Genomic DNA, 21,826 nt, shown 5'->3' with positions numbered 1-21,826 from the left:
CACAAAATTCCCTGCTTCCTGATCCCAGGCTCTCAGCTTTTCTTCTGAAGAGCCAACCATTTTTTTGTGATTGAAATTATAAACTCTACTTATTAAACCAAAGTGCAAATCACTGATACAAGCCAACAATCACTCTGCCCAGAATTTTTTCTTCAATCTAAATCTCAGGAGCTTTTGATATGATTATTTTTCCAATCTCAAAGAGAAAAAATTACTTTTGGAGTCTATGAGCCTCCAAACTGACAAGTGTTAGTTCCTTAAGCCAGAGTAAGAGTCTAACATTTAGGCTTAAAGTATATCTTTATAAATAAGTGATTAAAAGGGCTAAAACTCAATGTGTCAATCTCTGCTCACTTGGTTTTAAAGCAGAATAATAAATATAAGTAGTTAAAGAATGGGTCCTTTGACTTTTACCAGTCTCAGACCCTGAAGTAAACAGGAAAATTGAGTTAATTATCCCACTAATTCAAGTAAAAACTTTCATGATTTCCTAAATTGTCCATGCTCTTTTAGGTTAAATTATTTGACCAGCCTTCTAATGAAAAACTGCCTTATGCTATAAGAATTATCATCATCATCATCTTTATCAACTTCATATTATGTGACACATCTTATGATACAAATTTTATCATGCAGTTCTCCTAATCGGACATCATGAGGTAGACAGTGGAGGAGGAGAGGAAGAGAGAGAAAGAAAGGGAGAGGGAGAGAGAGATAAAGCGTAGAGAGGCTAAGAAAGTTGCCCAAAGAGACACAGCTTGATCAAGACAATATTTAAAATCAGGTCTGTATGACTCCAAATTATATATTCCATCACTAAGGTTAAGTGCCCAAAAGTTTTCATTGACCAATTTTAACTACGTCAACCTGTGAAGAAGCAGTTTTTAAGATGTCATGTCTAGGATCATAGGGTCTGATTCCTCCTACATTTTAGCAGGGTATGATAATTCTCTGCCTGTCCCTCTCTCAACAAAATACTGTAGAGAAGCATCAGATAGGGACACATAAAGGAAATAATCTAATTTCAGAATTTGGGAGCAATGTTAGAGTAGGTACTAAAAGCTTTTCTCCTACCTTAACCTCCTTATAGATTAATTTACCCTTTCAGAGAGGAAGAATTTATCTGAATGCAAACAAAAAATAAGGCCGTTAACAAGGAAGGACTGACTGATACAAAGGGCAACTACCTCTGTCAAAGACAACTTTGGTCTCCTTCACAATTTTGACCAAGTTAACATACTTCTCTGGTCAAAAGTTCGACCATCTGTCATCTCAGCAATTCAATGCACCCTCTTATTTCCAACTTACAGCCATAATTCTAGGTCTCTGATTTGTCATCATATAATTACAGGCTAAAATAGGCTGACTCAATAACTAATGCTGTCTGCTGCAAGTTAATCACACAGGCCACATGATGGATCTCAAAGACAAATCACCAAGTACTGGATTATAGGGGTACTTTGTTACTATCCTGGACTGTGTTCATAATTCATGCTGAAAAACCTTTTAAAAAAAAAACAATTGTCTTTTCACCTACTGGGTGAAAAATATGATAGATGATATAGACAGGTGCCATCTGACTTCTGTTTTCACCCATCTTAATTGACTTGATATCTAATGTAAGATGCATGAAATGGAAGTACAATGGGACTACATTCTTGTAAGAAGTGGGACTAATAATGCCATTTTGACAAGATGGTGATTATAAAATACGATAAGGGTTGTAAATATGCCTTGATCATTGAGACAAGATACCGGGCTGTATCAACACTGAATTGCATTCAGTCAATCAAACTGACTTTGAATTGATTAATGTTTGGATGAATTACTCAAATTTGCCCTTTGTCATGGACACAAAAATGCTGGTTTTATTTAATTCTGAAGAGGAACTGACCTGATGAATGAGATGATTTAGTGTTATGCCAAAACAGGCTCCAAAGCCTCTCAGCTTAATGAACTTCTCAAATTTCAACATTGGGAGTGGGGGAAGGATTACAGTCCACAAAAGATTTGCCAAGTAGGGGGCTTCATATTCTTTTGTGTACTTTTCTACTGTCACTAATCTGTGATACAAAATGATTTCTCTTCCAAAGGATGACAATTTTCAGTCATTCTTTATTGAGCACTTAATGTATGTCAGGTATTCTGTTCATTTTTTTACAAATATTAAGCAATTAAACCTCAAAAGAATTCTATCAAGTCTATTATTCACATTTTACAGATAAAAGGACTGAGGCTCATAGCAATTAAGCAACATGTAATGGAGCATTGTCCTCATTCCACTCTTTACAATTCAAAACCAAATCTATCTGAACCAAAGCCAGTGCATCTTTAATATTCTGGCTTTTACCCTCGTATTTCCCCTATCAATGTCCATCTATATATCTTGTGAATCATTTCACTGTTGGATGAGAGTATCAGGGCATAAAGCATGAAAGAGAAATTGGGTTATAAGTACAAAGATTTTCTTAACATAAGGTTTAGTCCTCTTTGAGTCCTGTTTATTTATTTATTCTTTATTTTATTTTTTTTAATATGAAATTTATTGTCAAATTGGTTTCCATACAACACTCAGTGCTCATCCCTACAGGTGCCCTCCTCAGTGCCCAGCACCCACTTTCCCCTCCCTCCCACCCCCCATCAACCCTCAGTTTATTTTCAGTTTTTAAGTGTCTCTTATGGTTTGGCTCCCTCCCTCTCTTTCTTTTTTTTTTTTTTTCTTCCCTTCCCCTGTCTACTCTTCTTTCACAATTCCTAAACCAGTGTGAGCTTTCTGGGGTTTCCTAATCGCTGTCCTAAATCACTCAGACTCATGCTTCGTATACAAACTCATGTTTCCTATACATTATTTTTCCTAAAGTAAAGCTTAATAGAGAATTAAAATACTCTAACTAGAATATAGTAAGAACTCAATCTATATAATGAGATTGTTTTCACCCTATAAAAACTGAGTCTTTAAAGGGAGGATAATCTCACCCTCTTTTATAATCCCCAGGGATATAATCTCTTGAAACTTGCCTTGATTACCTGCATCTACCCTCAAGGAGATACAGTTAATAGGATTGGTCAGAATCCTCTTAGAAACACTTTTGTTGGTAGATAGTGTCACTGAGTGTTCAGGAATGTTCAAATGGCAGCCAGAGCAATAATCTTTCTGTTGCTTCCTGCTCCATGCCTTAAACTGGCATATTTCTAATATGTCTGTATAATTTCTTTTTCTATCATGTGGCAGACAGATCTAGGGCTACCACCCTGGCCATAAGCAGGTGTTAGCAAGAGGGAGGGGGAGTTATTTCTCTATTCTGATGAATTTGGACCAATTTCAAAGATGTGGTCTTGTTCACCAGAGACCCTAGGCCAGAACATGGAACAGAGTATGGAGCCCATAACAAAGTAGCGCTCTAATTTTCCATTTGTCCTTCCCTCTTGAGTTAATAAGCTTGGCAACCTCAAGCAGAACTGTGGTGTCTGTGCCAATACAAGATCTGAGTATTCATGTGTTCCTTAGCTGTTGAACTATCTATTCATGATTCCAAACCAATAAAATCCACTATACTCTAAAATTGTTTGGAATGATGTGGCTGCTAAGTCTCAAGTGATGGAGAGAAAATGGAGTTAATAGGAATCAGAAGCACTAGTGGTTATTTCCATTGTGTAAAATATGAATTGCGGGGCGCCTGGGTGGCTCAGTTGGTTAAGCGTCCGACTTCGGCTCAGGTCATATCATGATCCGTGAGTTCAAGCCCCACATTGGGCTCTGTGCTGACAGCTCAGAGCCTGGAGCCTGCTTCGGATTCTGTGTCTCCCTCTCTCTCTGACCCTCCCCATTCATGCTCTGTCTCTCTCTGTCTCAAAAATAAATAAATATTTAAAAAAATTTAAAAAAATAATATGAATTCCTAAAAACAACCACAAGTAAGAAGGCAGATTTCTGAGCTATGAATCTCTGGGATTCCAAGACTCTGGTCAGAAATACCTTCAAATCAATGTGGTGTAAATAGCCCCAGTGCATGAAACCCAAGTCCTGGATGTCCACTCACCCGTGCACTCTGTCCTGCAATGAGCTGGTCATCCTCAGTCTGAACACTTGTCCGGCTGCGCACATCATAATCCTCCTGCTCAAAGTCAGAATCATCTTCTAGTTCTTCTGGGGTCTAAAAGTACAAAGGAAAGGAGAAGAATCAGCATATTCTAAACTGATAACCCTCAATGCCACCCATATACTTTGTGGCAGATAAGGCTAAGTGGCTCCCGGGAAAGAGAGCTTGTAGGCAGTTACATGTAGGGGGTTATGGAGGGGGGTGCTGGCTGCAATGGAGTCAGAAAAATCTAGCTGCCCCAGTTTACCTTTTAAAAAATATATACTTTATTTCTTCCTCCTGTAGGTATTAAAATGCTATTTAACTCTTGACATGCTTTCTAGTTTTAAGACAAACTATATTTGTGTTTTTTCCATCCATAGAAATCTATTTAAGATAGAAAATAACCACCACCAACAAAAGTTATACCTATATGTGGTCTATAATACCCTTTTTGCTCTATTCCCAGTCTTTTTTAGTCTTGATAGTGAAAATAATCTCCAAGCCAATGGTTATTCCAGATGAAGTATCTGATGTGGTCACTAAATTGTATACTGTACAGGTTGCGACTATGGATTCCAGACTCAAGACTGCCTGAATATGAACCCCTGTGTGACTACTGGCAAAATCCTCTTAGTTCTGGTTTCCTCCCTTGTGATATTGATAAAAGTTGTTTTGTGATTTTTGTGAAGATTAAGTAATATTCTTTGTGTAGAGTGTCTAGCATATAATAGGCATTTAAAAAGTGTTTTCCATCATAATTTCTTAGGATTTTGAAATCAATTCATTCAAACACTTTTAAAAAGTAAAGCCAACAATTACTACACAACTACAAAGGATTAAATAACTCTTTCATACATAGTATCAATTTAGCTAAAACCAAGCACAGTGAAATAAGGATCATTCTCTATTTAGAGATAAGAACACCAAGGTTCTGAGAAACAACATGTCCAATGTCCCTAACCCAGTTAATAACAGAATTAGAATTTAGACACAAGTGCCCAGTTGTGTCTAACTTTTTCACCTTATAAATCAGGTAAGAATTGCAGCTATAGAATGTCTTTAAAGTGAGTAGTTACATGAAGATCCCGTCCAGTGTCAGAAAAAAGTGTATGAATTAATCTACAAATCCAGAAATAAAAATACTCCCCATCTTTAATAACCATAATAGATAACATGTGTTAAGTGGTTTTCATGTGCCAATGCCTATCTTCTCTAAGCACTTTACATATACTAATTCATACCATTTTCTTAACAGTCCTATCATGCAGACACCATTTTCTCCACTTTACAGATAAGGAAACTGAGGCATGAGAGATTATACCTGCTCAAAACTTTCTAAATCTTGCAGCATGTACCGTAGACTATCATCTCTGTTAATTCTAAGAAGATGAACTCAGAGGTGGTGGGGATGATTCACAAAGGGGACACAGTGCATTAATGTGACATTCTTAGATCAATGGTCATTAGACTGAGATCTAACAGTCACCCACAAACTGCCTCCTGGCACACAGTAACACCATCTCCCAGGGCCCTGTATTTCAAAAGGAAGAAATAGACCACAGCAGTACTGATGATACACGTACCCATTCCTCATCCAAAAGGGCACATTTTTATTCTGCTGGTTTCTTTGGCTACCTCACTGTAATTAATCAGGTGTGGTTATTGATGAAGCCTTGAGATTGGTCAGACAGGCATAAAATGGGGTCTTCATGCCAATATCACCTTATGTGTAGTAATTTTCCAAGCTTTGGCGTATCCTTCTTGTTTTCCTTCTCTCTCTCCATCAACCCTATTAATATTCACCCAGTCATCTACAGATGTTCAATTTTCTTTCACAGAATTATTAAAAGAAAGAGGGAAGAAAGAGGTTTTGTTCCCATACTTTATTAACTAAAGGGGGGGTGGGGTGGGCAGAACGTGGTTCAAATAACTGGTTGTATTTTCATTGCGGACAGAGACAATAATCTCTGATCATTTTTCACTCTTCTGAAACGTACTAGAGAACAATTACAGCAAGTTGGTAAATTCTGCTGACGGATGAGATGACAAGATTTCAAGTGCTTTTCATCATTAGTTTTTCAAAAGGAGAGAGAAAAGTAAAATGAAAAACCTCACTCAACAGAAAAAAAGGGAAAATATGACAGTGCCTATAGCACTGTGTCCAAACATTTCAATGATCTGTGTGTTTAGTAGATGAGTCAATGACAAACACAACCTGGCATCATACGGTTAATAATGATGAGCTTTCATTCAAGTGACTATGGCTCGGGAACCAAAACAAAGTTTAAAAAAACAAAAACAAAAAACAAAAAACACCCAGAAACAAAAAGCCCAAAACACAAAAAACCTGGAAGTGGACCTAGGGAACTGGAATTTTTTGGCCAAACTTTGCCACTCACAAACTGTGTGTCTTTGGCAAGTCATGTACAGTTTTTCTGCTTCTCTATCTCCTCACTCATAAAATGGAGATCATAATTCCTATTTGTCCCATCTACCTCTCAGGATTGTAGGATAAAATATATATGAAAATGCTTTGTAAATGATAAAAGTGAACTAAAGTAATATGTGATAATGATGATTATTATGCCTAACAAAATATATACCCAATAACAACTGCAATGATAATAATGGGAATAATTTTTTACCAACCACTATGGGCCGAGCATTCAGCTAAAGGATTTACTCCATGTAAAAACCTAATGAAATACATTAAATCCCCATCTTACAGATGTATAAACAGACTCAGAGTCAAGTCAGTTTTCCAGGGTGTTACACCTAGCAAGTTGAGGGGGCTCAGGGCCTATGCTTGTAACCATCACAAGTAACACCAGGCAAATGGGTGAGCTTAAAATATTTTCTTGTGCCTTAATCATGTAGCAAACCCATCCAAGTCACCCATATAAATGTTTCTGTGCAGGGTGCCTGGGTGGCTCAGTCTGTTGAGCATCTGACTCTTGATTTCCTCTCAGGTCGTGATCCCAGTGTCATGGGATCAAGCCCCATGTCAGGCTCTTGGCTGAGCGTAGAGCCTGCTTAAGATTCTCTCTCCCTGCTTCTCTTCTGCTCTCTCTCTCTCTCTAAAAAGTTGTGTGCATGTTCATTTTGTTAATTGCATGAAAGCACTGTTTTTTTTTTCTTGAATTATTCATTTTAAAAAGTAGCAGTGTTATGTGTCAGTTGCTCAAAGATCCCCGTACATTAAAGGAGACATGGAAAAATAGTGAAGGTCTGCAAATGGGCCCAGAGATAATAGGACTTATATCATTAGGTAGTCTTATAGAGTAAAAAGAATCACCAAAATGTGTAATTCACTAGATTGGAGGCTGGACTCTGAGGGTCAAGTCTCAATTCTGTCTTTCTGTGCTCCCAGAGAAGACTTTTTTACAATAATCAAGAACCACTTTGGGTCTACTCTTGGTTCCCTAGGTCTATTATCTGATTGTTAGACTGCAAAAGTGGGTTTAATTTGAAAAATGACACAATTAAAGTATTTGGTCTCTAAAATCTGCCCCCTCTAAGAGTCTATGAGATTTTCTTGTGCCTATTACACAGGCTCAAGAAAATCATGTGCTTGTCCAGGCGGGTCACAACACATGCCAGTTGCAGAAAAGGACCAATCCGCTTGCCTCTGGCTCCTAATCAAATGCTCAGTATCCTCTAAAACAGTTTCTGGAGAGAAGCAAAATGAGAAAAAACAGAGGGATTTAGAGTTGTTTCACCAGGACACATGAAAAATATATTGAGGCCCATTTAAAATAAAGGCTCAAATGCGTATGAGAGTTTCATTAGGAACAGAAAGATGAGGAGGACATGGAGAGGCAACAAGAGAGTTCGGGTGATGCATGAAGAAGGATTTCCCAAGCAGAATGACTACACCAATGGAATGGAGAAAACAGAATTACATTTCCCTGAAGTCAATGTAGAGCAAAGTCACCTCAGTCAGGACTGACTGGCCATTGGCATCTCTATCCTGCGTCATTCTGAAAGACTCTTGATTGATCTCCTTGCTTCTATTTTTTCCACATACAGTCTACTCTTAGGGTGAAGATCCCTGGAAGATCTAAGTCAGCTTAGAACACTTCAATGGCTCCCATCTCATTCAGCATGGTCCTTAGCCTGCACCTGCCATTCCTTCCACCTGGAACACATTTCCTCTAATATTGTTATAGCTTGTTTCCTCCTCCTCCATGTCTATTCTCAAATGCCACTCAATCAGTGACCATCCTTCATAAAACAAATACCCGTCCTGTGTTCTATCTCCTTATACTGCTTGTGTTCCCCATGGCACAATAACTGACATGTTCTATCTCCTTGCTTATTTTCTGTCTTCCACCAGAGGAATATACATCTCTTGACGATAGGGACTTCGTTTTGTTCACCTCTGCATTCAGGGTCCCTCTAACAGTGTGGGGCATCTAGTAAGCTTTAAATAAATACTTAATGAACAGATAACCGAATTTTTCTTAAAATCATAAGACATTATTTCTAATTACTTGGGTTAGGAAAACAAAACGAGGAACCTTATGGAACCATGTTAATTAACTGGATAATAGCGATCTGCAAGAGGAATATCAATTTTGCCACCAAAGTTGTTTCTGAAGTCTCCTCAACTCTTTATTTTCTAGCTCTGATGAGTAACTCTAATCCCTGCCATTTTAATAATATTGTTAACTTACTTGACAAATTCTATTTCGTTAATGGATTGTAATAAGAAACTTCACCCCAGCAGAATGAGAAAAAATATTTCTTGGGAAACTACTGCCAGTTGTATGCTAGTACTTTACAGCTATGGCCATATTTGTCCTCGTTTGCAGATAAGCAAACTGAAGCAGAGATGAAAATCAGTGTGCCAGTGATGCCCAAATACTTAAGCCATAGGTCCTCAAACTTTATTGCTTGAAGCACTGTGTCTCAGTCATCTTTTTCAAGGTGCCTCTTGGCTAAAAACAAAACAAAACAAAACAAACAAAACAGCGACAAGCCTAACAGTTCTGTTGATGAAGCAGTTAAATCACAAAAACGGATTAAGTTGATTAGACTTAACAACATGACTTCTCAAATCCTGGAATACAACTGAACATCCACTGAGTTTCCTTTTTCTCACAGCAACCACCAAAAGCCCAGCTTCACAAATACAGGATGTTATTAAAACAAATACACCAACCTAGTGTTTAAACCGTGAACTACTTTTGGCTAATATTTCCCACAATATCGGAGAGACATCTGCATGTTTCCCTTGAAATTTTAAAACATCTTACAATGCCCCGAGGGCCCTTTCAGGCACAGCTTGGGATAGATCAAGTTAAACTTTAGACTTTTATTTTTTTATTTATTGATTTTTAATGTTTATTTATTTTTGAGAGAGACACAGAGAGCGAGCAGGGGAGGGGCACAGAGAGAGACACACACACACACACAATCCGAAACAGGCTCCAGGCTCTGAGCTGTCAGCACAGAGTCTGACACAGGACTTGAACCCACGAACTGCAAGATCATGACCTGAGCCAAAGTGAGATGCTTAACCATCTGAGCCACCCAGGCGCCCCTAAACTTTAGACTTTTATCTGAACCCCAGGCACTACTGTTTCTGTGACCTGCTTTCAAAAGTATCATGTGCAGCCAAATTAATGGGTTCTAATTACATTATAAAAGAATATAGATATCATAAAAGATTTTTTTCAGGGTTATTGTTATGAGAAGAAATTACTGTTTTTTTATAGCGATATCCTAACACCAAGATATTATCTCCTTCTACCCTACCCAGTTATCTTAATTTCCCATATTAAGTGTCTAACTCTTAAATGTTAACTTCGTTCTCATTACCTGTAGATTCCTTATTTGTGAATTTGCCTACTCACCAAAGCTTCTTTGTAATCCCCAAATCAGTGTTTGAGTAGTTTTTCACAGACAAGTACAACGTGGCAAAAAAATTTGAGACACCTAATCTGTGTGCTCCCAGCTGAGGTCACATAGCACAAGGCTCTGCCTTTTTGTTTCAGCTTTGACGCTATAAATAAGCATTCATTTTTTTCCTCTGCTTAAAATGTCTTGCAAGTACAGTGCTAACATGTTATTTAGTGTTCCTAAGTGTAAGAAGGTTGTGATGCACCTTACAGAGAAAATGCTTGTGTTAGATGAGCTTCCTTCAGGAATGAATTATAGTGAGGCTGGCTGTGAGTTCAATGTTAATGAGTCAGCACCATGTATTAAATAAAGTGTCTTTAAGCAAAAAAATAAAATATAAAAATATAAAACACAGTTATATATTGATCAGTGGATAAGAATGTAAACAGAGGCTCACAGGAACCTAACAATGTTCCCTTTGGAACAATGTTTCAGTATTCTCTAACTCAAAGTTCACAGCAAGGTTACAGGATATAACTACTGCAAATAACGACCATCAGGTGTATTCCTTTTTTAAATTACCAGCTGGGGTAATTAGAAAATTCCTTCTTGGCTGATAGATTACCAAGGACAAGTCTCACCAAGAAGTAAACAAAACCTAGTCTCACAGCAGACTATACCTGTTCTAAGAGAGAAGTGGGGTCCTGAAAGGTGAGGTTGGGGTACAGAAAGGACAAGTTTTGTCTACTTCAGAGGGTTGTCTGGAGCTGCCCTGGAGTGCCTGGATACCAACATCACATTAAATATGTATTGATTACTGAGAGGCAAGGTGACGGAGCACTTAACCCTTCAGGATCCATGATGCATTTATTTTCAGGGGTGAGGTTGGGGGAGGAATTATACTTTTTACAAAGTATAATCAACACTTTGGGAGGGAAGGGGGCATGGCCAGATTTGCTGGGAAAGAAACAGCTCTACTCATCTCACTGTCTTTCTTTCAAACTCAGTGCAGTGGATTTTTAAGTAGACCTAATCATTGTACTAGGAAAGTAAACCAAGAAATTAAGTACAAGATGGAGCCATGTGGGTGCTGAACGGAGAAGGATTTTAAAAATAACAATTTGTACATACTGTACATTTCTCTCTTAAGTTTTAAGTGGTGTGAAATCCATCTGATCAAATCACTTGAAATGTCGAGATGCAGGAATGACACTACATGAAACAAAGATAAGGCATTTTATCTAAAATTATGTTTTTTTACAGCTCACGAATGAATAAATGAATGATGGCTATAAACTTCCTCAGCCTCCCAGATGAATGGTTGTCACAAAAATGTGAAGGCTAACAAAGCAGAAAAATGGCAAAAGAGGGAATATATCTGGAGCATTATAGTGGGATTTAGTGTCAAATGCTTTGAAAACATAACTCTTATGGTCTATTACCTTATTTCACAAGTTAGTATGTAATGGAAAAAAATGATCTAATTTCTTATAGGTTTAAAAGCCTGCCTTTTTCTCTTTGGCTTCTCCTCCTCCAATTCTCATCCCTTTTCTCTCTGTCACCTTCCTATCTCCCCAGGTATCTGTTTCCACCACCACCACACATACAGTGCACATAAAGCGCCAGAAAATGCACCACAGTGCAGGGAAAATAAAAATACAAGCTTTGCTTTCCAAAATTTCAGTCTAAAGAAGGTAATCGACATAAAAGGGAATAATGTAATAAACACTATAGCAAGCAGAAAGTTACAGAAGTTAAAAGAGAGTGACAGAATTTTTGATGGAAAAAAACTTGAAGAAAGAAGGTCTCAGCCAAATCTTGAAAGGTGATGAAGTTGACAGATCTAAAACGGGCAAGTTAGAAGATCAGGAAATACAACCGATAGTCTCCAAATTCCAAATTTGAACTCCACATTGTTAAGTGTAATTAGTGTCGTCTGATACAACTTATGCAATGATCTGACCACTTTGAATTGATCATAAAATTATTATGAAAGGCAGACCTAGTTAACATGAAAACAGTCAAGCTGAATTTAAAGGGAAGAAAATTCTAAGATGCTTCACTCCCAAGTGAAGGAGTTTGGTGATCGTTTCAGGAGAAGCACAGATACCAAGAGGGAAGAGAGACTCTTCTTGGTGATACTCTACTCCACCTGCTCAGATCACCATGGAAGCATCAAGGTGCACTCTGGATACCCCAGTTGAAGAGGACCACTCATGAATTTAATGACTTCAAACATACCAGGATTTGGGGGAGAATTAATGACATATACAAAATACTCAAAAGACCAGGTATATATTTTCCAGAGAGAACAATATACCACAGACATTATTTGGTTATTACTGTCTTGCAATGTTTGAGGAGATATTAGTTTAGATGTTCAGTGATCACCCTGAGAGAGTTTTTTTCAAAATGCACTCAGTAGATATCTCATGGTTTTATTGAGCAGCTTTCGAGACAACGTTAGAGGACGAAGGTGAAAATACAATCCAGGGCTGTTGCATCCAATATGGTAGACATGAGCTACAATGAGCTAGTGACAACTTTAAATGTAGCTCATACCATGTGTCAAAAATTATTATGTTTTGGATACACTTGGTTAAGTTAAATATATTATTAAAATTAATTTTACTTGCTTCTTTTTTTTCAGTGTGTCCACTAGAAAATTTAAACATACAATTGTGGCTGACATTATATTGCTATCGGACAACATGTGCTTATGATTGGCACTGCAGAAGCCCCATCTCTGCTTCAGTCATAATAGTCACAAATGTATTTGTGTCATCAATTTTGCTTTTGAATGTTTCAGTTTAAGAATGAGTTCTATGGGTAAGAAAATTGTTTGCAAACTATGCCAAATTGTTGGTAAGATGAGGAGAAAACAATATCTTACAATGAAATATTATGGAGCAATGAAATGGAACAAGGTAGGCTGTAGGTCTTAATACAGATAAATGAAGGCACATTGTGGGTGAACAAAGCCAGTTGGAAATAATAGTTATGTTGAGTTTTCAAATCTACTATATTTTGTATTTTTCTAGCATATACCTCTAAATACTTACTTGGACAATGGTTTGGAAGGCTCAAACCTGACAAACTGATAACGGGAAGATAGTAGGGTGAGCCATGGGTGGGGGGTGGTTTGCTGCAAGATTATGCAGCCTTATTTATCAGGTCTTAATTATTAGTTACAAGGATAATGTAACTGTTTCATATTATTATTATTGATACTATTAAACTGGATAATCTTCATTTCTTTCCATCACATGGCTTTCTGATCCTAATGGGAAAATAACATTAGTCAGAGGACCACACAGATAACAGCAAGGGTACCTGAAAGTTAGTATCAAATTTAAACCAAAATGCATGCCAGAAACAGGAAAGACATCACTTTTCAGGTTATTCAGCGTGAATCTAGGCTTGTTGGATCACTTGTCCCTTTCGTCTGAGTAGTCCCCCTTGTGTGACTAAATGAGGAGCCAAACAGCTTAAGTTAAATCAAGCAATGGAATAACCAAAAGTAAATTCTTTGGGATCCCTACAAGAAGCTCTGATCAGCTCCAAGCGATAGAGGCCTTACATACCCTGATCATCAGCACAGCCTTCCTGATGTCTCGAACACCATCATATACCAGGCGAGAGGCATCAATGAACTCATTCTCTTCAAATGGCTGAGGGACGTTGGCACTCAGGGCTTCAATGGCAACCTCTACTTGCTCAGCAAAGCGTGGCATCACTGCGTTAAACAAAGTGAGAAACAGTGGATTATGCGATCTTTCTTTCATGCTTCCTTTTCCAGCCCTTGTGCAAGGCGGCACACTCCAGTTATTCCAGCGGTTCAATGGAGCTGTCTGCCTACCTGGTCAGTGGGATGGATCCAGTTTAGTGGTCTTTGTATCACTTACCTTCAGCAGAGAAAGTAAATCATTACTCCATGAATGGTGATGGTATACAACAGCAAGTTTTTGAAACTTGCTCAGGGTGGGGTGGTATAGTGTGCATACATATACATTTCATGTTCTCCTAACCTGAGTCGAATTTGACTTCTGATGGTTACTAGCTCTGAAACCTTGGCCAAGTTTTCTTAACTCCTTCTAAACCTGTTTCTTTGTCTATAAAGTAGGAGGTCCTATCTTAAGTTTCAATGAGATAACACATACACATTTACTGGATGGTGTTTGGCCCTCAGAAAGCCTCTATAAGTATATAACTAGTATCATACGCTAAAGTCATAGGTGATGAGTGAGTAACAGACCTTAACCTATATGAATTCATAGTAATGTGTGAATGAAGTGATCCAATCTTTCCCACTTTTGTTGATACAGGACTTGAGATTAGAGGTGGGGGACGGTAGTGGGTGGAGGCTTATGGAAAGACCATACAGGAGGGGAGAAGGGATCCCAGGATACTCCTGCACAAAGCCTAGGGTTAGATCCCAGTGGGCTCAAAGATGAATTTTATTTTGTTCCATATTCCCAGGACCATGCTGATGTGAAAGAAAAGCATATATGAATTTCTAAAATGTTAGCACCTCTTTCTTTACACAAAGACACCTACATACACACTGGAGGTTTGCAGAAAGTAAATTTAGTGGAATGTCTGGAACACTTCCACTGGCTACTTAAAACAAAAATGCTGCTGATTCACTGATTCTCAAAAATTATAATTCAATTTTTTCAGCTTTTATTTTGTAACAATCAATTCACATGGCAAATTAAAGCCAAAAGCACAATTCATTTTATTTACAAGGACAATAAAATAGAAACATCATTCATCTATTTTCCATTTCTGAACATTCATGCCTGATTCGTCTTTATACTTGTTTTCACCCTCTGTGGATACTTTAACATCCATTTTAATCCCTAGTGTGAGAAACTCTGCTAAATTACTTTCTAGGGTCAAAGTATTCAAGATAAAACATTCCTCGAAAAACGTATTTCTACTAGGAAAAGCCAAATGTTAAAAAGTATATTTTAAAAAAAAGAGGAGGATTACAGGAAAACAGAGTAACCATTTTTTCAATAGACATGATCAAAACCAAAGTATGCCTGGGGTAAATTTCCTTCTGTGAGTGAATTACTATGATTGGTTCTCTATACCATTTGCATTTTTCATTTGTGCCTTTGCACTGCTTTTGCATAAAAGGAATTGGTGGACATTGAGTTGTACTGCTGCAAAAATCAAATAAAAATTTATTTCTAAAAACTACCACATTAAACTAAGGCCATTTCAGCTATCCATTTGTGTCAGGAACAAACTGTTTTACATGACTAAATAATTTCAATCATTGCAATTCACTTCCCTAAGCGTGAAAATATTGCTATATGTATTTGGCATTTTTACATGAGTATCTTTCTTAAACGAAATTACAAATCCCCTTCCTTTCCTCAACTGAAAAGTCTCAATATCAATTTCATTCTATTTGATGTCTAAGCTGCCATCATGACCATTCACAATTTTACAGATTTGAATGGCACCATCAGTAGCAGTTAGCTGCCTGAAGTTTTGTCCTTATTGTTTACATGACAATTACTATGCCTACACGTACATAAAATACTCCTACATGGGCACCTGTGTGGCTCAGCTGGCTGAGTGTCTGACTCCTGATTTCAACTCAGGTGGTGATCTCATGGTTGTGGGATCGAGTTTCGTGTTAGTCTCCTCACTGAGCATGGAGCCTGCATAAGATTCTCACTCCCTCTGCCTTACCCTCCATTGGCACTTCCTCTCTAATATAAAAGAAAAAATACTACTACTACTACAAATGAATAAGGCAAAAAAATAGAAAAATAGACAAAGGATTAGAACAAGTAATTCACAAAAATACTCAATCCCATATTATTGATAAACACATGATATTTTACGTCATTAATAACTGTAAAACTTACAACATAGGCAGTGAGATAGCATTGCATACCTGTTGGAATGCGCAAACAAACTAAAGCTTATTAACACCCATCTTATCAAGCATGTGGAAAAAAAGGGAATCCTTCTACTGTAGATGGGAGTCAAAAATGGGCACACATCATTCTGACAAACACTTTGACAAAATCTAATAAAATGAAGCTTTCCAGTCCCGACTGGTGAGCTGAAACATTTTCTAGGGCATGGCCAAATGCTGACTTCTAAAGAGGTACTTATTAGGAATGTTAAGTACATCGGAGTCACAGGAACACCTTTTCTCTACAGTTATAGCTTCTTCTTAACAGGTTGAGTACTCCAAGAGTTAAAAAGAGTTATATTAAACCTAGGAATAAAAGTAACAGCTTTTAAGAGATCCCTTCTAATCAGCGGTATCCCAGGGCTGTCAAGGCCACTAAGTTGGAGGCTGGGGAGACATAGTGAGCTGTTAACTCTAGGTTCATGGGCAGTTCATCAGGATGGAATAAAATGGACTTAGGGATATAAGTCGGGAGACAGCCAGTGTAGTCAAGAGAATAAGTCCCTAAGTTCAAAATATTGACTGGGAAGAGCAAACTGAAAAGAGATGTCATTTGTGAGAAATTTAAAAATACACATGAGGGTACCGTGCATAATTTAAACATACATATTTTTATGACACATGTTCTGAGAGAATATATACCACCTTAAGTATAGTGGTTGTCCTTGAGGGGACAGAGGGCCATGGGATTAGGTAGGAGTCGTAAAGAGGCTTCAAGTGTATCTTAATTCTTAAGGAAATAATAATATGAATCAGATATTGCAAAATGTTAATATTTGCTATACCTCAGGGTAGGAGCAAGGTCTCAGTTACATTAGTCTCTGTCCCTTTTTTTATCTTTGAATCTTTTCATGATTCATATATTTTAAAAAGATCAACATATTATCCTTAAGGCTGTGCTTTTTTACAGAATAAGGCTCTGAAAAAATTAAAGTTCTAGCTCATCTATCAGAATGTAATACAAAACAATATGATCAACAATATTTTGAATGTTTATTCATTTTTGAGAGTGATAGTGGGGGAGGGGGAGTGGGAGAGAGAGAGAGAGAGAGAGAGAGAATGAGAGAGAGAGAGAGAGAGAGAGAGAGAGAGAGAGAGAGAGAGAAAGAATCTTAAACAGGTTCCAGGCTCACAGAGCCCAATGTGGGGCTCGAGCTCTGAGTGGTGACATCATGAGCTGAGCTGAAGTCGGATGCTTAACCAACTGAGCCACCCAGGCGCCCCATTGATCAACAGTATTGTGTGAGGAAGTCCCTTAGAAATTGTGACTGTGATCACATGCCTAATATTCAACCTTAATAACTGCCTGCTGGAGAATTGAGTTAGGTAGTACTCACCCACTGGACCCCAGCTCTTGGGCACACATTTCTATTTTCATGAAGAGCTTTGATGGAGTATAAAAGGGGAGATCAGCTTGTCATGTGGCTTTGTTCTGCTTGTACAAGGTCACCCTGAGGAAGAGCTGGGGAGGAGCACAATGCAGGAGGTGACCTGCTAACTTTCTCTACCAGCTTCTAGGTCTGATTCTGTGCCCAAGGGAGAAAAGGGAAAGCTAACATCTAAAGGGACTACTTCCATAAGGGATGCTCTGGGGCCCCAAACCTGCCCAGGACTTCTCTGAAACCCCAGGTTTAGAGAAAGGCCTCTGTTTGCTCCAGCTGGAGTACAGAATCTTCTCTAGGAAGATTTAGGAAGTGGCATGTTGGTATGAACAACAGTATTGTGGACATGGCATTGTCAGAAGAGGAAGAAAAACAAAGCCCTTTTATAAAAACATTGGAACAGAACAGTATGGAACATCAACCTTCTAAGGAGGAAAAATGGTGGAGGAGGAGGTGCAGAATCTTCACTTCACCAGTGGGGGCTCAGATCTCAATTTATCCTTAATATTCCAACAATCTTATTATATTCAACCTGGTAAAACCCAGAACTTGAACTGATTCAATTTGATTTGATTTACTATAACTGATAAGGCATCCATTTCTCTTACCTCAAATCAGTGTTTTTCCGGATCTGAACCTTAAGAAACTTTCTCCATGCTCAGCTCTTAAGTAGATTCAATACTTATTTATTGAGGGCTTAGTCAACTGCTCTTTAACCAATACACATTTTCTCTCCATGCTGTTGCTCTTTCCTGTTTAGTTTTTATCCAGTTTTGTTTTTTATCTTTTTCTAATTTTTTGAATGTTTATTTGAGAGAGAGAGACAGAGAGAGCGCAAGGGAGAGCAGGGGAGGGGCAGAGAGAGAGGGAGGCACAGAATCTGAAGCAGGGTCCAGGCTGTGAGCTGTCAGCACAGAGCCCAATGTGGGGCTTGAACTCACAAACCATGACATCATGACCTGAGCTGAAGTCAGATGCTTAACTGACTGAGCCACACAGGTACCCCCTGTTTTGTTTTTTAAAGTGATAAGACAGAAAAACACAAGTTTATAGAACAATGATTCTTAACAGAACCTAAGACTTTAAACTATGAATTTTTCTAACGCCTCTGGTAGTATCTGAAAAATCAAATATCCCCAAAGTAATACTGAACTAGAAAAAAGTCTCAAACTACTTCAAATATGATGCTGCTTCTGCTTCCCAGTAATTAGGACAAAATACAGTATTGCCTTTGTGATTAGCACATTATATATTAACAGAATTTCTGGCATAGGGTTACATAAATAGAAGTTTCTACTTTCTGAATTACATCCAAAAACGTATACACCACTTTACTGTTATTTATCAGAAATAGTGAATTGCTCTTGTAGCTTATATTCTGAAAGGGTGATCAAAGTTGGAAATAAACTTGTAAATTCTTGCTATACTTTTGTATTCAGAGTGCACACTAGGCCACAGAATGATGACATTCCAAGAGTAATGAAATCAGAGTTCAGCATGCATATAAAAACCAAGGTCGCCTCATTCTACTGTCTATTGAGATCCTAAACCAGAGGTGCAGAAGATCTGGACTGAATCCTCCAGAGAGACGTCAGGGGTGATGTTTCAGAGCACCGGGTGAATCAGTAAAATGAACAAGAAGTTGTCCTAAAGATGCAAATAGGATTGCTGACAACCATCAGAGCAAAATCCAAGGTTAACTAGAGGTAGTGGAAATGAACAGCCAACCAATTTCCCCTGAGGAAGCATCTAAAAGGTCCATGTCTAACTACAAATGCTCCAATGATTTCCTTTAATACGGACAGGCTCTAAAATCTTTATAAGATACAAACACATAGGGGTGCCTGAGTGGCTCAGTCAGTAAGATACAAACACAAACTTGAGACACCTGCCTATACTTCTTATCTCTGTCTCTCCACCTATTCCTACATGTATTTAAATGTTCCATTTTTACACTGAGTTATTTAATGTTTTCAAAGATGACATGGAGACATACCGTGTCACACCAAGATGTTCATGATGAATTTATTCTCATATTGAAATGTACCTCTTCGTCTTTGGCCCAGGTGAATTCCTCCTCAATCTTTGGTATCTCATTTAGACTTAAGTGCCATTGTGAAACTGTCCTTTATTTACAAAGTTGTCAGTTCTCTATAACTTTATAGCATCCTGATTAGGTATGCACCATTATAGTGCTCAGTATAATGTATTAAAATTGTTTGACATTTCTGTATGTCAACTGTTTTACATTAGGAGGCATTTTTAGGAATGAGACCAGCTCTTCCTTCTTTGTATCATAAGCCCTTATCGTGCTTCAGGCCTAGCTACTCAATCCAGCTGGGACATGGATGAGAAATGAAAGAATGGGAGGTAGGAAAGAATTCACTTGTCTTTGAGTATTTCAGGGATAAAATGAGCAGTATCACATCTCACATACTAAATTTCTTTCTGCACATCACTTCAAATTAGTTCAATAATTTCCTTAAACAGTTTCATGAGTCATTAAGCAAGTTATTAGTGGGTGTTCTAGGGTTGATCTCTAGGGACCTTTTAGAAACCTGAGCTCAATCCTTTCAGGACTACTTGAGTAGGAGCATCGCCACTGAGTAAGATTCATTATTGTATCCTTGACTAGTTCACCAGGGCCAAACTGGTGTATCTTCAGGCATATGGGTCACCCAATTGTGTTGGTGTCGTCAGCCGACACACTCACATGAGTGTGTTCCTTTTACAAATTTTATTACCAAGGAATGAGAAAGAAAATGGACAAGGACCAAGGACTCTCTGCTCTTTAGAAAGAACCAGCTTAATAAGTGTTAATATAAGAAATGAGAATGAGAATATTTGAGAAAATTTAGAAAGAGAATGAAGTATCAAAAGTAAGATGGAATTGTGGCCAACCCCAGCAGAGGAATACATTATAGTCCACCATTCTATTGCCAATCACAAATAGTTAGTATGCATCCATATTAATAGTTGGAGTTAGAGTAAAAATTGGGTGTTATCACAGTAATGGAGCCAGAAGGTATTAATTTGAGGAGACCCCATGGGGGCAATTTCAGGATCCCCCTACAGCAGGAAAGTACAGTTTCATGTCATTTCTGTAAGTAATGCATTTTTCCCACAAGGGAAAGAATAAAATCCCCCTAAGGGATTTTATTTAAGTGGCCTCCAATTACATGTTAGGTCAGAGGAGAAGAGAATATACAGGAGGTAGATCTAAAACACTGAGGGCCCAAATTTGCCCAAGGTACAGACTGACTGGAACTTAAAAGGCTCTGGGTATATCTTGACAGTTGAACACATTTGTGAAGTACTATCACTTAGCGAGGAGACCATTGGAGCCAGAGCTCCAAGTCATAGTCAGTGTAGAAGGAGGGTCCAGGGCCAACTGAAGCTGTGACACATTTGTAGCTTTGGCACCATTCAAAAATAATGAAGGACAAATCAAGAATATATCCATCATTTTACATTGGCTTGGTAGTTTTAGTTAAGAATTTCATGATCATTAATTAAGTTGTTAGAAGACTTTCTAAGGTCTCCCCATCCAAACAGGAATCTTTCAAAATTCTGAACTCTGAGTCCTTTTTTTTTTTTTTTTTTTTTTTTTTTTGAGCTGCCTGGATTTCTACCGATTGGACAAGAAATATCTAATCAGACATAGAGGCTTCCCTTCAATACAAAAGAGTGGCTATAATCTTGTTGAAGCACTTGGCTAGGATCTCCTGCATTATCCAGACCCTTCACTTCTGACCCTGACTTGGCATACTCACACTGATCCTGGTTATGACTTTCACCACTACCAGCAACATAACTTCTCAGAGATTCTGAGACTCATGTTTGAATCTCAGAACCTAAGTCAAATGAAATTTTCCCTAGTGAGATCATTACTTCTCTTCTTTTCTTTGACATGTACATTGTTATCTTTGAATTATATGCTAGTTTCATCTTGTTTCTGTGCACAATTTTTCAGATCTGTCCTCCACTCCAAATCCCTTCTCCAATTACCTTGAGATAGTCTTGGCCTTCCTTTCCCCACTGTTTAGCTCCACCATTCTCCTGCTCACTCCTGGCTACATATTGCATAGCACTGTCTTGATTCAGTGGTTCTTGTGTGCTCAGGAAGCCATTGTATAAGCAAATAGGTACAATGTGCCTGAATTAAGTACTTCCCTATTAAGTCCACATTGTGGGATCTGTTATGAGTCTCTGAGATGGGCCCCAATGATCCCTCTTCTCTTGGTATTCATACCCTTGTGTGATCCTCTCAACTTGAACATGGGCTGAGACTAGTGACTTTCTCCCAAGTGATAAAATATTAGCAAGAAGGATTGGATGTCATTGCTAAGATTAGGTTACAAGAAGATGCTGGCTTCCCATTTTGCTTGCTTTTTCTTGCTCTCTCACTTGCTCACTCTGATGGAAGACAGTTGATCTGTGGGAAAGCACCTACAGCAAATAACAGAGAGAGGCCTTTGTTCAACAGCCAGTAAGGAATTTAAGCCTTAAGTCCAACAACAAATGAGGATCTGAAGCCCTCCAACAACCACATGAGTGAGTTTGGAGACAGCTCTTTC

General features: G+C 38.1%; 1 protein-coding gene across 4 annotated transcripts in view; it reads right to left on the bottom strand.

The window, feature by feature from the left end:
• The window catches only part of CTNNA2 (catenin alpha 2), a 1,115,456-nt gene that overhangs the window by 76,260 nt on the left and 1,017,370 nt on the right, over positions 1–21,826 (bottom strand). For all 4 annotated transcript variants that reach the window (XM_043603825.1, XM_043603826.1, XM_043603827.1 and 1 more), the window contains exons 13-14: positions 13,511–13,662; positions 4,041–4,154 (exon numbers count right to left, since the gene is read on the bottom strand). In XM_043603825.1, coding sequence (XP_043459760.1) covers positions 4,041–4,154; positions 13,511–13,662 — 266 coding nt within the window. The remainder of the gene's footprint in view (positions 1–4,040; positions 4,155–13,510; positions 13,663–21,826) is intronic.

This window comes from Prionailurus bengalensis, chromosome A3 (genome assembly GCF_016509475.1).
Source record: "Prionailurus bengalensis isolate Pbe53 chromosome A3, Fcat_Pben_1.1_paternal_pri, whole genome shotgun sequence".
NCBI classification, from domain to species: domain Eukaryota; kingdom Metazoa; phylum Chordata; class Mammalia; order Carnivora; family Felidae; genus Prionailurus; species Prionailurus bengalensis.
The sequence above is the reverse complement of the archived record's forward strand: the minus strand, read 5'-3'. Positions and strand labels throughout refer to the sequence as shown.